Source organism: Vipera ursinii (assembly GCF_947247035.1).
Source record: "Vipera ursinii genome assembly, chromosome: 3".
In the NCBI taxonomy this organism is placed as follows: domain Eukaryota; kingdom Metazoa; phylum Chordata; class Lepidosauria; order Squamata; family Viperidae; genus Vipera; species Vipera ursinii.
The window spans coordinates 69,649,382-69,666,911 of NC_139516.1; the positions used below are offsets into that span (position 1 = coordinate 69,649,382).

General features: G+C 35.2%; 1 protein-coding gene across 1 annotated transcript in view; it reads right to left on the bottom strand.

The window, feature by feature from the left end:
* The window catches only part of DNAI4 (dynein axonemal intermediate chain 4), a gene marked incomplete at its 5' end in the record, with an annotated part of 50,821 nt that overhangs the window by 6,700 nt on the left and 26,591 nt on the right, over positions 1-17,530 (bottom strand). Inside the window, 9 exons of the mRNA XM_083360237.1 lie at positions 657-808; positions 1,490-1,576; positions 4,004-4,266; positions 6,797-6,994; positions 7,717-7,872; positions 10,308-10,447; positions 12,084-12,240; positions 13,186-13,292; positions 14,872-15,062. Of these exons, the coding sequence (XP_083216363.1) occupies positions 657-808; positions 1,490-1,576; positions 4,004-4,266; positions 6,797-6,994; positions 7,717-7,872; positions 10,308-10,447; positions 12,084-12,240; positions 13,186-13,292; positions 14,872-15,062 (1,451 nt within the window). The remainder of the gene's footprint in view (positions 1-656; positions 809-1,489; positions 1,577-4,003; positions 4,267-6,796; positions 6,995-7,716; positions 7,873-10,307; positions 10,448-12,083; positions 12,241-13,185; positions 13,293-14,871; positions 15,063-17,530) is intronic.

A 17,530-nucleotide genomic window follows, 5' to 3' on the forward strand; every position in this document is an offset into this window, starting at 1 on the left:
TCAATATATCTCTTACTGCAAAGAAATTAAAAGAAGATAACCCGTGGTGATGAAAGTTTAGTTTTCAGGGTTTAGACTAGATCCCAACATGTTTCCTTCCAAATACATTAGATCTATAACTTGGAAGATTTCCTGACATTGAAGAAAGCTCATTTAAACAGAAGGATGAGAAACAGTTTAGAAATTTCCTTAATGATTTAGCCTTAAAACACTTGAAGTGGAACATGTTTCCTATCCACCAGCAGCACATTTTAATTACCGGTAAGTAAAATATACATAGGGGCATTCAAAAGAAAATAAGTCATTCTAACTATTTGTTTGGAAGTGGAAGGAGAACATCTCTCTTAGTAAACAGCATCAGGTGAAATGGTAGTATTTCTGTGGAAAGTTGTTTCTTTCAAAGAAAACTGGCACAGTAACACTGGATTCTTAAAACTGCTTATCATTCAGAGAAACAGGAAGTATAAATAATATCTGTCATTCCTCCAAATTTTCAAAGGAGCCACAGCCGTATAGACAAGGAATTAAGTATTAAAATAAATATTACAAAATAAGGCCTTAACACTGCTTATAAACCTATAATTTCCCCCCAAAAAACCAATTCATTATAACAATAAGAAGTTTGAGAAAGAGCTTAGAAGACTTATGATATATACCTGTTGTCTAGAACTGAAGTTTGATTTCGGGACTGGACATTATAAACTTCTATTGTCCCATTGAACAGTCCAACTGCTAGGAGGTTTGGATTGGCTGTAGAGAAATCTAATGCAGTTACCCCATGAACACAGTTGTAAATACGCTCTGGCCACTGAACAGATTGTAAAAATAAAAGTGTTAAATAAAAGATCAGTCACAAAATTCATCACTTTTTAAAAATTACTTTCACATTTCTAATTAAGTATATTCCTCTTTGAAATGTGTGTGTGTGTTAAATTATTTATAGCCACTGTCCCCCAAAATCCCTTTAGCTCAGGCTACAATGACAACTGTTTAATTTTTAGGCTGATTAGTATATAGCTATTACATACAAAGCCATAACATCAATGCACAGTGGTACACACATTAGTGAAAACAGTATAAGCCTTAGTAATTAATTTAAATAACATTTGTTTTGCATCTTGGAAGTTTATGTCCTAAAAATGTAGCTATTTTAATAATGTTAATAAACCATAATACATTTAAATAATTAAATAAAATTAGGAAAAAAATTCTAAATGATAACGGTAAGACAGTACTTCTGAGATAATATGAATTGAATTAGATAGCTTATAAAACTCCCTATCTTTCAAAAGACAGGCAGGCTGTCAATGAATCATCTGGATTTTACCAAACGTCTTCAGATATGCATTGGTCTGAGATTATAAATAAACTACCTGATTTGATATTAAGCAAGTATAAAAAATATATTGCTGCTAACTCATCATTATTGTTTACAATAAAAATGCAACCAATTCAATTAAAATTTTAATATTTTAAATGTGTGCATTACCATGGGGTTTTTCAGTGACCAGCAGCATGCCAAGCCTTTCTTCTGCTCTTGAAAACGAAACTGCCCATAACCAACAGCTAAAAGATCCTAAGAGCCAAGAATGTGAATTACTACCAGCCAACACAGCATTGAAAATGCCATGACTTTCATTTTGAGTTCATTAAAGCAAGCCAACAAATAATAGAGCTGTTCCCGCAATGAGATGTCCTCCACAGCCATAGAGACTACTACTTTCATCTAAATTTCCAGTCAGTTTTCCCCAAATGGAGCATTGCATTCTTCAACCTAAAAGGTATCAGGTTGGATAAGTTGACTTATTGGCACCAAGCAGCCTTGATATTGTCAGATTTCCCAGTAATGCAATCACAATTCTTCAGACCTTTCATTCCTTATTGAACACTTGTCTGGATTTGACAGATTTCCAGACCCAACTCTGCATGCTTAGCATCCTCATTGCAGATAAGAATGAACATAATAGCTCTTCGCAGGAGGCAAAGAGATCAAAGAGAAAAATTCATTCTGCAGGATTTAAACTTTAGGCATCTCTTCTGGCCCTTTCCATTTGAGGGCCACCTGATAACCTAGTTGGTTGAGATATAGTTACATGTTGCCCTTCTTTAGCGTAAGAACTGCTGCTTCCTGTTTTACCAGCCCTTACAAGTAAAGCCAGCCAAACAACTCAATAATTACTGCTGCCTAGGATAGGACAAAAATAATGTTACCAACACTGGCAATATATATATAAAATTATTTATATATATATATATATAAATATATTTATCCAAGTTATTCTGACAATGACTGGAAAAAATCTCAAATCTTTTTCTTGATAATAGTATATATTAGCAAGAAAAAGATTTGAGATTGATACACACACACACACACACACGTATATACATACATACATGTATAAGTATAACTAGACAAGAATAAAAATACTAATACCCCCATAACCCCAACAGCTGCTTGACTTCCTGATATACTAAGGGCAAGATTCAGGTTCTTATTTCCAAGACTGCTGGTTTTGAAAATTGCTAATTATAGTCTGTATTTTGTTTTAGTGACATATGCTGTAGTTAGTTTTGATGATGGTAGAGAAATCTCTGCCAGTGAATAGTAGATATATTCTAATTATTGTCATAATTAAGGTCTGAAAGCTGGTTTGTAATTAGGCCAACTCTTCACGGGAAAAGGTTTATTGCCATTGCCACCATCCCAACAAGCCATAATTCAGGGGAAATTTGAAAAGTAAAAAAAATGATGCAGAGGGGGATTAAATTTGGGAAATATAAGAAAAAATATATATCTAGGAAGACCACAGAAGAAATGAAGGTACGGGAAAAGAAGAGAAGGGTGTTAGATATTAGATAATTGAAAAAATATTGATAAATACAGCTATGGAGAAACTCTGGAATTCAAGAGGACAAAGAAGGCAAAACTTTATGGAAAGGTGGCAGAGAGACAGAAATAAAGAGCCTGGGTAGTTGATGTCAGAAAGCAATGTAAAGTAAGCAATAAAAGGTAATACATTATAAATCTCATTCAGAGCCAAAAATCTAGCCTAAATACCAGCTGTTCCATAAGTTGAGTCAAATAGGCTTAAGGAGTCAAGATTCAAAGGCCAACAGTGATTCAAAATATGTGGGCACCTTCTACAACAACTAAAGCAGCTATAGCTAGAAAATTCCAGGAAGGTGTCTTTGATTTAAAGAGTTGCAAACAAATACTGTCTATGTGTACTTGTGTGCCCTGAAGCACTTTTTTTCCAAAACACTACAAAGCCCTTGTTAATCCATGAAGTCATTTTTTCAGCCTCAACAACTTTAGGATATGTGGACATCAACTGGCTGTGGAATTCTGGGAGTTCAGGTCTGGACAATTTGAAATTTTTGAGGTTGAGAAAGATTCTTGACAACTATTCACTCATTCCTTTGCTTTGGCACAAGAGTTTCCAGGCTGTTCCAAACTAGTTTAGAGAAACCATTGCTACTATTCTCAAAATATCTTCAAACAACAGGTCATGCTGCAATTCTCCAGTCTGGACTAGTAGAATGGGTAATGTGCAGAATCTTTCTTGTCTGTGGTAAATTATTTCCCTACAGTTAAAAAAAATGGATAAAGAAACATTGCAGGCCATGGAAACAGAGGTCCCTAAAGCTTTTTTTTTATTCTGATACACTTAATGTTCCAGATTTAGATATATGCAACTAGAAAAATAGAATCAGATTCCATATTTAGACGTATGTACCTAGAAAAGTAGAATATTTCTCTGTGCTGTATTCTTCTCAACACAGCCTTTTCATGTCCTTGAAAATGTCAAGAATGTCTACTGAATGTGATAAGGTATAACAGGAAAGAAGATTCCTGAAAATCATGTAGAATCCTTACACAAATGGAGCTGTACCATTTACTGAGGGTTTAAAGGTAGAAAGAAGTGGGGAAGTTCACTTCTGCCGGCCTAGTTGCATATCCCTAAACGTAATATACATCATCAGAAATTTAGTGATCTCTTACAGGGTTTAACTTGTTCCAAGCCATGCAGCTCACATTGTTGCCTTTCGTCAAATTGCACCCATAGGACCACAAGGCTTCCATAAATGGCGGTGGTAGTTCTTCTTGTCGTTCACCAAACTCTAACAGCAAGGATGATTTCACTGGTGCCTGTTGTCCCTCTTCTTCTTCTTCTTCTACTTCTTCTTCTTCCTCCTCCTTTTCCTCCTCCTTTACTGATATATTATCAAATTCCGATTCACTATATTCAGATTTGACATCTGGTTCTAAGAAAAGCAGAAAAACAAGAAAATGCCAATATCATTACATTCTCCAACAGGCATTGCTTATACTCACTCAGGTCAGTGACAACCTGACCGGTATCTAGATACTGATGACTGCCATGATGAAAGGTATGGGGGCACCAAGAGCTCTACTTTTCACTCTCCCTTTGAAATAAAAACAGCCAGGATTATTTTCTATCCAAATGGCAATGGGATCTGAAGCTATCTCCATTGAAATTACAAACTAAAAGTGTAGAAACATTCACACATATCATGATGATCTATTAAGGAAGGTACAGTATGTATCACCAATACTTGAAGTGTTCGGCCCTGCTTAATCTTCCCAGTGTGGCAAGAGCTTTAACAGCAAAGCCGGTTGGATCCCAAGAGTCTTCAGCTTTTTTGGACCTGGGAACTCCTTCCTCTAATCTATCACACGGTCTTATTTTCAATGCTGCACTATATTATTGCCTTTTCCTAGATTCTAAGGCTCCAGTTTCAAAAGTGAAAGGAACATTGGCATTTGTAGCTAATCATAAATGTAAAATGAAATCAACTCCTGGTAAAAATTAAAATTCAAAGTCAATGAAGAAAAAGAATATTTTCTCCTTTAGAGCTCATTATTCATCCCCTCTTCCTCCTCCTCCCTCCCTCTCTCCCTCCCCTTCCTCCTTCAAAATGACACTGAACTTTCCATATGTTGGTTATTTCTGCCTTTTGAGATGCCTTAGATTGCAATTCCCAACACTCACAAGACAACTACAGACCCACACATCTAAAGAGAAACCATTAGGGCTTATTCGTTTATATACAGTGTTTTCTCAAGCAAAAGCATGATATAAATGCAATAAAGTATGCCACAGATACTTAAGGTGCAGGGCTTGCTGCCAAGATCCTACTCTTCTATGTAATGTCTGAAATGTTCTCATTTTCTCCTTAAAAAAAAAGAGGTTCCCAATGCCCACGGATTACCTGTCACAGTATCTACCATGTTCATATCTCTTCTGAATTAACAAGATAAACATTTTCATGTTTTGAAAAACAAGGACCTAGCATTAAGAAAAGCTTTTAATTATTTGTTTATTTCCAGCAATGCCTCCAAACTGTATATAGGTCCCAGAACCGTTCTTCAAAAAATAAGAATGGTGGTTATCTACAGATCAATACTTTGTTATAAAAAATGCCCAAATAGGAGAAAAAAATAAATATAATGGAATGGTAGAAAATCATTCATTCATTCGTTCATTCATTGACATTTTCCCCTTTCTCTCTGAATCTACCAAACCTCAAGGCATTTTATAATTAGCAAACCACATAATTTTAATAGGAACAGAACTATAAAGTACGGAGGAGGGAGAAAGGTTTTTTTCTTTACGTGTCCATGAGGAGATATGTTTCTTTGGTTTTGTGTATGCAATTTTGTCTGGATTTTAGCTGTTCTTTTTTTGAAAAAGTTATCAGTATAGTACTATATGTCATTAAGACATGTTTTGGGAAACGTTGCCTCAATATGCTTCTGGGAGGATTACCTGTTTGCCTTCTGTAAAATGTTTTTTCTGGCATCAAGGGATCATCCTATGTCTTTGTTTATACTTATGGTTTTATGGTAAAAGTTACTTTAGTCCCTGTTCTGTGGAATGGATTTGGACCCAAATTATGAAAATTCACAAATCCTATGTGCACTGCCTTGAAGCTCAGACTTTTCCTCTGCCTTTTACTTACATTTCTAAAAAAAATTATTTAAGTCTCTTGAGTCTGCCTTCTAGGGAAAATGTTTTTTTTGTAACTGACCACATTTATCTTGACAGCTATTTGGAGAAAGGTCAAGCATTGAGAAGCCTTGATTTAATTCTTCAACAACAACAGAAAGGAAATAATGTGAATGACACTGATGTCTTTTTGAGGTGTAACCCACTAACTCAGACATGTCAAACACAAGGCCCGGGGGCCAGATCCGGCCCGTGAAGTGGCTTCATGCGGCCCGCGAAGCCATCCTGGAAACAGTGAGGGAACGGCCCCCACTGCCTTGGCCCTGGCCCAGAGACCCTCCTTCTGCCAGAGACCCTCAGATCTGTCCCACTCCTGCCCAGGCCCCCATAGGCACCCTTGATGCCAATGGATGTAGAGCTGGCCACGCCCACCCAGCAGGCCATGCCCACCCAGCAGGCCACGCCCACCCAGCAGGCCACGCCCACCCGGGCCCCCTGAGGGCAACCGCAATGCTGATGCGGCCCTCAATGAGATTGAGTTTGACACCCCTGCACTAACTGAAGACCTTTGTCCTAGCTTGTAGGTATCATCAAAACATTCTAACAGCTCATTTGTAAACCCTGCTAACATTTTTTTTTCAGGAAGCAAATTAGGACTTGTATAAATAAAGTTGATTCATAAACAGTGAGTTTGAGAACTCTTTCCCTACCCTTTCCTCTAAGAATAAGATTACAGTAACATAAACTAACTTAGATATTTTTTATAATAAGATAAACTATTCCTGAACTCAGGTTGATGAGTAAATACCTGATCACTTATATACCTATGAGGACAGGAAGTTTTCGATAAGCTGCAAGTTTAGGCTGGAAAATATTCTCCATTAGGACTCTTTCCATATAAAATAGATCCTGATTAAATTTATCAGATTTAAGTATAATTTCTGAGTGGTCTTCTGTTTCTTCCTGGATTCTGGAGAGAATTACACTTTCAAGATCAATAATGGAACTTGAAGTAAAGCTTTCTGAAAGGAAAAAGGAAAAAAAACAGCAAATGTTACAAAGAGAATATCTGAAGTATTAGAAGAAAGTAATGTTCAGTTTTTCATTTTCTGAACTGACTTAGAATTTTAAGGGCAGAAGAAACATTTATTAATAAATAATATATTAAATGTTATGATGTGCTATTTTATTATATATTCTTCTACTTTCTAGAGAAGATTGCTCTGTGACATTTCAGTCTCCATTTCAATCTACAATTTAGATGCATGTATATGTGTGTGTTTCTGTGTGTCTATGAGTGTTTTGCATGCACACCTTGAAACCATTTCAATATAGCTAGAATTCTAGGCTATAAACTCTATTCCTTTAGTGTTTATATATTGTTAATGTAAAAATCAGTATTAATTTAAAGTGTATTTTTCATAAATGCTGAAACACTATGCACTGGGGAGTAAAATCCATGTTAAAAATGGATTTTCATCTAGATTAACAATTATAGAATTACTCATTAGGATTTATTTGATCCCATATCAGAAAATTGTAGGAAAAATAAAGAGAATTCATTCATTACACTGTGATAACCCAAGTCAATAGCAACAATATCTCATCATTTTTAAAGATATAATCTAGTTAAAAGGGTAAAAGCATCCCTGATATACTTTTCTACATATAATCTACGGGTATTATGTAAATCTTGATTTGGCTGAGAGAAGATATGGAAATTTAATATAGTATGTAAAAATACCTGTTTCCACAGAACCAAGGGACATAGCTTTGTCATGCTCTTTGACTGCAGCTGATTTACCAGTCACTGTAGTTAGTGCTCCACTAATTGTTTCTGCTGTTGCTGCTTCCAAAGCATTAAAAGAATCAAATAAATCCCAAGTAGTGGCCATTATCTCTATGGGGGGGGGGAGAAAAGACACAATGAGTTCTGCTTTTGTTCTATATGTAAACACCATGTATTTATGTTACAATGAAATACTGCTGATATATTTTAGAAAAACAAACTGATTGAATCTCTTTAACTCATTTAAGAAGCTAAGATAAATATAACTGGATGTCACAAAATTCTCAAGTTTTCTTTGTATAGCTGCACATTCTTCCAGAGGATCATAAAGAATGTGTTTAGATAAAGTATTTCATGTCAGTTTTCTAAACAACTTCTCCAATACAATTTTTGTCTAACTGCTTCCACTCACCTCACAGGGGTAGCATTCTTGCACAAATATGCTCCATATATTTAAAGTATTTTTTTTTAATAAAGTGAAAGCATCCTTGACTACTGGTGGTTTGGTTCATGAAATTTTACTGGCAACATTAAAAAGTTGGTTTGCCATTGCCTTCTACTGGGATTTTTTGTGCCCTAATTTCCATGGCTATCCAACAACCTTGGCAGTTCCTTTACTAACTAGTGCTGACTGCTTATTTCTGAGCCAAGGTCCATTTGTTTCTGCTGCCACCTGCTGAGGTTTTAAAATATAAAATATAAAAAAGAAGAAGTCACTTATCTTCTTAGTTGAACTGACTAGAAATTATGCTCACTTTGATTTGAAACTGAGCCATGGAGAAAGACAAAGAGAGAAAGCAAAGGAGAATGGTGCTTAGAAACTGGAAAATTGGGAGCTCCAGTCTTCCCATAGACATGGAAGCCCACTGTGTATCTTTGGGTCAGTCACTTTCTCCCAGCACAATTCAGTTCACAGAGTTGTTTTTGAGGGGAAATTTAGAAGACTATTTTGAGTTAATCAAAGTAAAAAAATAGAATATAAGTCTTAATAAAAACATCAACAATAATGTCCCACCCAAGCAGAAACTGAAGCTAAAAAGATTATTTCAGCAGAACAATAATCAGAAGCCTAGTCCAAATCAATTATGAAGTACTTCCAGAGAAGAATGACAAAGATTTGGGAATGAACTGCACAGTCACTAGGCTTGAATATTATTGAAAAATATTTCTCGGATAGAAAAAAAGAGAATAAGAGCAAGGAAAGCTGTGAGTGTGTGTGTGGGGGGGGGTTAGGGGAAATTTCAAAACAGATTCTTAGCTGATTACAGGAAATAATGTCTTGAGATAAAAGAGTGTTCAAATTTTTGCACCTACAATATTCACTGTTTTTATATACAACTTATTTATTACACAGTCTATCTAAAATTCAGTTCAAATCATTCTTAGCCATCTGCATAGCATTGGATGTATATAAAAATACACATACAAGTAGTCCTCAGTTTACAACTACTTGTTCAGTGACCATTCAAAGTCACAACAGGGGGAATTATGACCTGTCCTCAGAGTTACAGCTGCCGCACACCCCACAATCATGTGATCACCATTTGTGACCTTTCTTGTCAGTTTTCCACAAGCAAGGTCAATAGGAAAGTCAGTAGGGAAAGTCACAAGTCACTCCTGTAAGTCACTCCAATCACTTTTTCTCCCAAGGATCCCCACATAGAGTATGAAATTCCAGGATCTTGTATGCCATAAATCCCCTGCCTGTACTTTGTAGCACCTGGCCCCAGCCCCCATTAGTTGACCCACACCCCCTGCTGGCCTGCTTTGGCTCAGAAGTGCCTGCCTATGGCATCTCTAACCTCTCACTCACTGACCTGCTTATTTAGGATTCCAGTCATGTGAGGTCCTCTCCTAACCATGAGATCTTTGGGTTATGATAGCAACCGGGACTACTGGGATTGCTATTGCTAAGTAATGCAGTCACATAATGATGTTGTTTTATGACCCACATTGCTTAACAACAAGAATTCTGGTACCAATTATCATTAGCCTGTATTTTCACCCTAATCAACCTGATTCCAATGTCACCATATGATTTTATAGATACATTAAATAACTAAAGGGGCATCAACTCTTACTCCCTGCTCAGTGTGAAATCATTGTGTAAACATTTGATTTATTCTTTCTTTTTACCTCCATATCCCTTAAATTCTATTGAGTAACCAATCTTTAATTCAATATTCAAGTGTTCTATAATTCAAGTCTATCCTCTTTATTATATACTTTTTAAAAAATCAATATAGAAAGGACAATTTTCTCATACATATCTGTAGAATGCTGAATCGTGCAAACACAACTTTAAAAATTGTAGGTGTAATTTTTATATTAGTTGATACTATCTCATAAGAAATCTTTAAAGGCGATATTCAATATTTCTGCCAAAGGAAAAGAAAACAAATCACATAAAGCCCAAACCATTTTCTTGTTTACATATTTGCATAGGAAACTAAAAAAAAAAATTCTGGTGTTGCTTCCAAAGTTGAAATTGTAGATTGTTCCATACAAAGTCAATGATCTATAAAAAAAATTCCCCACTATTTTACCTTTGTCAGCCATTACAATTTTGTCACATTGTACTTCCTTTGCCTTTGGAGCTCCATTCAGTGTTTGCATCATTCTATTGGTATATTGATCATTGCCAATTCTGTTTTTACAGAGTTCCATATAAGCAATATTCTTTCTCCTTTGGAAAACAAAAAGATATGCATTCAAAGTACTTTATGCAAATATTTCAACTTCAATCAGACATCATTTTCCTTTGCAGATATCTTCTTAGAAATAATATGTCCATAAAAATTGTACATGGAAATTGGCTCTTAAATGATACTGCATCAGATGTGGAATTCTGAAGTTGAAAACCCTTAGCTAGGAGTAGGTACTCTGTTGGATTTGCTTTTAAGCAGATATGGGCAGAATTACACTGTGAAATGTTTTGGAATGCTTTTGAAGGAGTTCTGAAGAAATTATGATTGGGTATCCTAACATTTAATGACTTTTTTCCTTTTGAAGTAGGTGTTGAAATTGTAGAAAGGAGTTGAGAATCATAATTCAAAACATCTGAAGGGCAATAATTGGGAAATACTGCTCTAAAACATAATATGAAATAACTTGTAAACTACCCTAGAATACATATAATAGTAAACTACAGTTTGGTGCTACGCACATTCTTTTTTTCCTGACATGATGTAAACTTTCACTTATGGCTTGAATTGCTCAGATTAGATCTCTAAATTAACTGTGGCTTACTAAAATAATCCAACTTCATATAAGACAGTCTTCAAAACTTGAACTCTACATGAACTCTTCTAGTTCTATGACTCTATGTCCATGTAGTCAGCAGGAGTTGAGCTAAACTCAAGGGATATTTGACTTGACTTTTGCAATTTCACCAGGTTCAGATATAAAGCTAAAGTGTAATCAGTTAAACAGGAGATTATCTTTTCCTGACCGTTAGAACAACTAACCAGTGGAACAACCTGCCTCCAGAAGTGGTGAATGCTCCAACACTGAACCTTGGTGGAGCAGTGGGCTAATGCCTCCTTAAGTAACACCAGCTGCCTGCAATTAGTGCAGGTTCGCATCCCACCAGGCTCAAGGTTGACTCAGCCTTCCATCCTTCCGAGGTAGGTAAATGAGGACCCAGATTGTTGGGGGCAATTAAGCTGACTTTGTAATAATGCCGCTTGGGGTGTGTGTGAAAGCCCTAATAAGCAGGCATATACATAGAATGAAGGCTACTGCTAAGCTTGTAAGCCGCCCTGAGTCTTCGGAGAAGGGCGGGATATAAATGGAATTTAAAAAAAAAAAGTTTTTAAGAGGAGACTGGACAGGCATTTGTCTGAAATGGTATAGGGTTTCCTGCCTTAGCAGGGGGTTGGACTAGATGACCTCCAAGGTCCCTTCCAACTTATTATTATTATTATTAAGTACCTGTACAAGAGGAAACAAGAAATAGGAATGCGCAAGACAAAAGTTGCTTGAGATAATGCTAAACTATAACTCAGTGTAACAGCAAAATACTTCGTTGCTAAGAAACGCAGTAGAAGACAACATGTGGCTCTCAAATCTTGTTCCACAAGTCCCACAACACTTCAAATACTGTTTGTGCTGTCTAGAGCTGTTGAGAATTGCAGTTCACTAACCCAGAGTGAACATGTACTGTACTGTTCTTCCTTGATACCGCAGAAACAAAATATGTTTTGTATATATTTGTAACACAAGCCACCACAGGAACAAATTCTGAAGTTATAAAGTCACATTTCATCGCAAAGTTGCTAATGAGAGGCAAGGTTGTGTAATATCCATTACATTGTGCTTACCTGACATCATCGGCTTCTTCAGATTCTGCAGATATCATAGCAGTTGGCATGTTAAACAACCAAATGGTTTCTGTCTCAGTCAGGAATATATCCACGGTCTTTTCTAACTCGTGTTTTGTCAGCTGCTCTAACATCTCTTCTCTTCTAACCTGGACATCTACCACGAGAGAGAATGAATTCATACTTTGCATTTAGAAAAGAATATATATACTGTAGGTCATAGGCGGGTTATTGGGACAATGAGCGTAAACTTTTTTTTCTTTTATAAGAATAGGCTTTTCTTCTAAGGTGTAGAGACATGCTAGAGAGGGTGAAGACCTAAAAGCAATATACAGTATGTTCCTCTGCTCTTCATGTTGCTTCAGGAACGAATGAATCTTTATTGTCAAAGTACAACTATGTGTACATTGAGATTAGCTGAGCCTCCCTTTGTGCTCCCACCACCCCCCCAACACACAGTGACAACAAGCCCTCCATCTTACTACGCCATGTGAACCAACTACACCACACACCGGCCTCCCAAGTCAATTCTGCATAACATTCACACAAGTTATTTCTCATTCAAAAGCCTAACAGCCCACGGATAAAAGGTGTTTTTCAGCCTGTTGGTGCAGCTGGCTATACTCCTATATCTCCTACCCGATGGTAGGAGAGTAAATAATTCTATTAATCAATAAACTCTGGCAAGGGCAAGTAATATTAAAACTAGCCAAGACATGATATCAATCACTTTTTAAAGAACAAGTTACCAGGGAGACACACAAATGAGATGCAGTTCAGTAGCACCCATAGCATAGAGCTAGGATCAGAGAATGTGCAGTATTAGCCAGTTTAGGTTAATCACCAAGACACTTACTTGTTATTTACTGCTATTGATACCTTTGATTTTATTAAACATCAAAACATTTTGTATTATATTTTATTATACTATTATTATTACAATCATTGTTAGATATTTCTCCCATCCTTTTTTATATATTGTATGTCATATTGTACTGCAAACTGACATGAGTCTGGTACAGATCAGCAGCTTATATTTATGGTGCAGAAGAAGAAGGGAAAAAATGATTATTCAAACATTTGTTTTTATGTAGATTTTTACCTGTAAAACTAGAAATGGTGTCTCGTCTAGATCCAGGCTCTACAATCTCTTCTGCCATTGATTCAGTAGAAGCAGTTGATTTTGTAACACTGCTACTCCCATAGGTTCTGTAGTTTCAATGGAAAATTTTATAAGTAATGGAAATGGAATACCAAATGCCATAGAAAGGAATATTACATACCAAGTAAAACATAGCCACAGAACTATTGATAGCTTAGTAGTTTTCAGCTGCTCTTAACATTATCTACTGGAGGATGAAACATTTACCTCTAATATATTTACACTGTTATTGTTCTGTTATTGAAAAGGCAAATACATAAGAACTGAGGAGACATTGATTTGAAAATAGCACTATTCTTCAGAAAATAGTTCACAAAATATTTCTAGTTAGTTCACACACTTATGATTTCTGATTAAGTTATATTTTCAAAATAGCTAAATGCCTGTCCCAAGGGCAAGAAGAATGATGCGTAAAAAAGAATACATTAAACTGCATTATAATAGAATGCATACACACACACACAAAATTAATTCTTCATTTGATGAAGTCTATGGGTTAGAGTTCACTAAGAATTAACTTAGATAAACTCCTATTCATGTCTTCTTCCCACCGTAATATACATAAGAGAAATTCCATCAGTTTATGTTTTCAATCAACTATGCCTTGACAGGTACAAACCAGAACTTTGGTGGAGCAGTGGGTTAATGCCTCCTTAAGTAACACCAGCTGCCTGCAATTAGTGCAGGTTCGCATCCCACCAGGCTCAAGGTTGACTCAGCCTTCCATCCTTCTGAGGTAGGTAAAATGAGGACCCAGATTGTTGGGGGCAATAAGCTGACTTTGTAATAATGCTGCTTGGGGGGTGGTGAAAGCCCTAATAAACAGGCATATACACAGAATGAAGGCTATTGCTAAGCACATTGGTTTGTGCTTAAATTGTAAGCCGCCCTGAGTCTTCGGAGAAGGGCGGGATATAAATGGGATTAAAATAATAATAAAAAAACTTATAAACTATTTTTCATTTTAATGATTGTATTTTTTTTAAAAAAAGAATGGTCTTACTTCAATTATAGCGGAGAAAGCTGGCTTACTTTAAGTAATGTAGTTTAAGAGTTAGCCACTATTTGAGCTTCAGGAGTAATTAAATGCAGATGGAGAAACTTTCAGTATCTTGTCAGAGGAGAAAATGATGATAGCTTTAGTTTTCTGCATCTGCTTCTCATCATCTTTACCGATAGGCTCAATCTTTCCAATATTTTAATAACATTTTATTTTTCTGGTTTTTTGCTGATTCAATTAACAACTATTATTTGTGAAACTTACAAGAAGTAGCAAATCCTTTGTTATACGATAGTATTCAGCAGGGTTGCCCACTTTTACCCTTGCTTTTTGGCTTAATACTTGAACCTTTAGCTACTATTGTTAGGCAATCTTCAGATATTATTGTTGTTTCTTTGGCACGTTATAAAAATTTAAAATTATTGTAAATTGGATACTTTACCTCTCTGCCCAATTTTATACAGATAAAACAGATAATTCATGTTTTGGAAAGTATTCTGCTTATAAGATCAATTGGGATAAATCATGGGATAAACAATAGTATTCAAGAACTTTAGGTACATGTTACATTAGAGAAAAGCAGTATGGGTTTTGCCAAAGTGGTTTTATGGGTTGTCATATCATACCTGGAGAATGGACCTGCTAAACTAATACTAGCTACAGAAGTTTGTTGCATCGATAAAGAAGACAAGAAATCAGGTTGAGTCACCCCAGCAAAATCATGTACTGATAAAATTTTGCTTTGTCTGTGTGCGACATTCACTTCTGGACGATAAAGCGGACGAGGTGTCACATCTTTTCCCTGATCATCAAAAACCTGTAGATGTAATAAAATCACAAAAGTACAGTAAAAGAGCTCTATTCTTCCCTCAGCCCGTGTAGAAACCAATAGACTTGCAATTGTTGCCACTAAGAAGATAATATGATATGGTTTACTTCAAGACAGCAACTTTGAACTGATATTCTATGCATTTAGATTAGAAGAAATGAAAAAAGGCATATATTGGTTGTAATAGCACATGCTTCCAGATTTCAAATTATAGCATTCTTTTCACGGGATCACTGTATTGCGGATGAACATAAAACTACTTTTTTTTCTGATTTTTAAGAAATAACCAGACGTTTTGCTCTGGTTTTACGCAAATATTTTAAGAGGAGAGCTTTTTAAAAATGGGCTTTGGACTGATTGATTGAATAGGCTATAAGAGCATAACTGTGAATGAAAGAAAATGCCTGAATAATATTTTATTTTAACAATATTTAAAATAATGGTTTTGCCCATTAATTTGATTAAAAAGATTCAGATCTTTTCTTTAAAGACTGGATGTTTCCTATTAGCTCAGATATGCTGCTTTTCTTTATTAAATTTTTCTGGGTACTTTTAAGACTACGTTAAAATATTAAGGGACAGATTGCATTAAAATAGCATGGACAATTCATGGAAACTATATAACATTATAGCTGAAAAAGTCATAAAGTACATTAACATTCTTATTCTGTTTTAAGACTTTTAGGTAATTCTTTGATTTATAAAATGAATAATTTTTTCAGCCAATGTGTGAAAAAAGGGACCCATTGAAAAGCCCCAGATTCTGCATTCCACTTTCTTATTGAAGTGAACATTTGCAAACATATGAAGTACATCAAGTTGAAAGATTCTTCCATCTAAATTACTGATAGCTACAGGCCACATATTTTGTATTTAACCCAGCTATTTCCTATCAATTGTATTAAATCTTTTTAAATGGATATTCCCTGAACCTAGAAATAATTGTATGCAAACCATCTTAATATCAGACTATATATTTGTTTATATAGCATTATCAATGTGCAAGAAACTTTATAAAATACAAGATCAGGAGGACTTACATGTAGCTGGAGGATAACAGAGGAAGAAAAGGAAAATGGGCTTCAGAAGAATAGGGAAGAAAGTTTAACTATTTGACTTTCCATTAAGCAAAGGCTTAATGAAAATATGGGTATTAAAAGGAGTAAGCATGATATAGGTGTTTGAGCAACAGAACAAGCACCCAGGAATAATAAACAAATGGGGGAAAAATAGCTGGAATGGGAAGATTAATAATTTGTAATTTCTTTTGGAGTCATGAAACCACCATTGTTTCACTGTTAATGTAGTAGGAACTGATTTAATACAGTATCACCTCATTAATGACTGGGTGACATTGGAAGATTCTGTAAATCACTAATTGAAAAACAACCTGTGTCACAAAGAATGGAGATTCATATGTTTGAGATGGGTGACCACATAAATTGAATAAATAAATAAAAGTTAGTAGAGGACACTATGAATGGCATAAACTTTCATATATACTCAAAATAAACAATCATTTGCTCAGTAAAGATGGCAAGACTAACAAACTCACAAAGAAAAGGCAGAAATATCAAGCTTTTCCTTTTTACCGAGTCCTTTCCAACAAGAGACTTGTGTTCTACTAGCTAGTTATGAAGAGTAGTTTGAAGGTATAAGCCCTGCATCTTCAGCTTGATGTGTGGTCAGGGAACACCTATTCATTCTGAATATATTCAAAATTTCAGAGCCAAATCCATTAAAAGTATTTTTAAAAAATTGCTGATAGCCTGGCTGGACATCTAGCTATTCTCTATATTACATAAAGAATATACTTATGCAATTTGTTTTATGTAATACAATGCTAATTATTACATAAATGAGACAAATGTCTCTTATGTTTAAACAGGGTGCGAGGAGAATACAGAAAATTGCAGAGCAGTCAGTTTTCAACTGGGAAGATTCTAAAACACATTGTAAAGTAATTGTAAGCAGATAATTAAAAGCTGGATGATATTTTTTAGATGACAAACAAAATACAGACCTGGTAGAAGAAGATACAAAATACTTACAGTAGTTCTCAATAGGTCTACAGTGGATGTTGTGCCACATATAAACTCTCATAATTAAATGGCAGACTTATGTTTAGACAGGAATTAACTTTTGATTAAAACTAAAAATATGTAAACCTGTAGCTTAGAAGACAACTAAGCAATAACTATTGGGTTTGATCCGGTATTTTATGGAAGATGTTCCATTGTTTCCAGCTTTAATATTAAAACATATCCAGTTGTATAAAATGAGCAGGAAATAATCTTTTATTTTTTAGAAATAAATGTAATTCATACATTATATTTATTTCTACAATAGATTTAAATATTTTTTTCAATCATAATTCCATCTTAAAATTGTTGCCCATTGCTTGAATGCTTACTGTTTTTTCAAATGACCTCTTGTTAATGGTTAGAAAATACAGT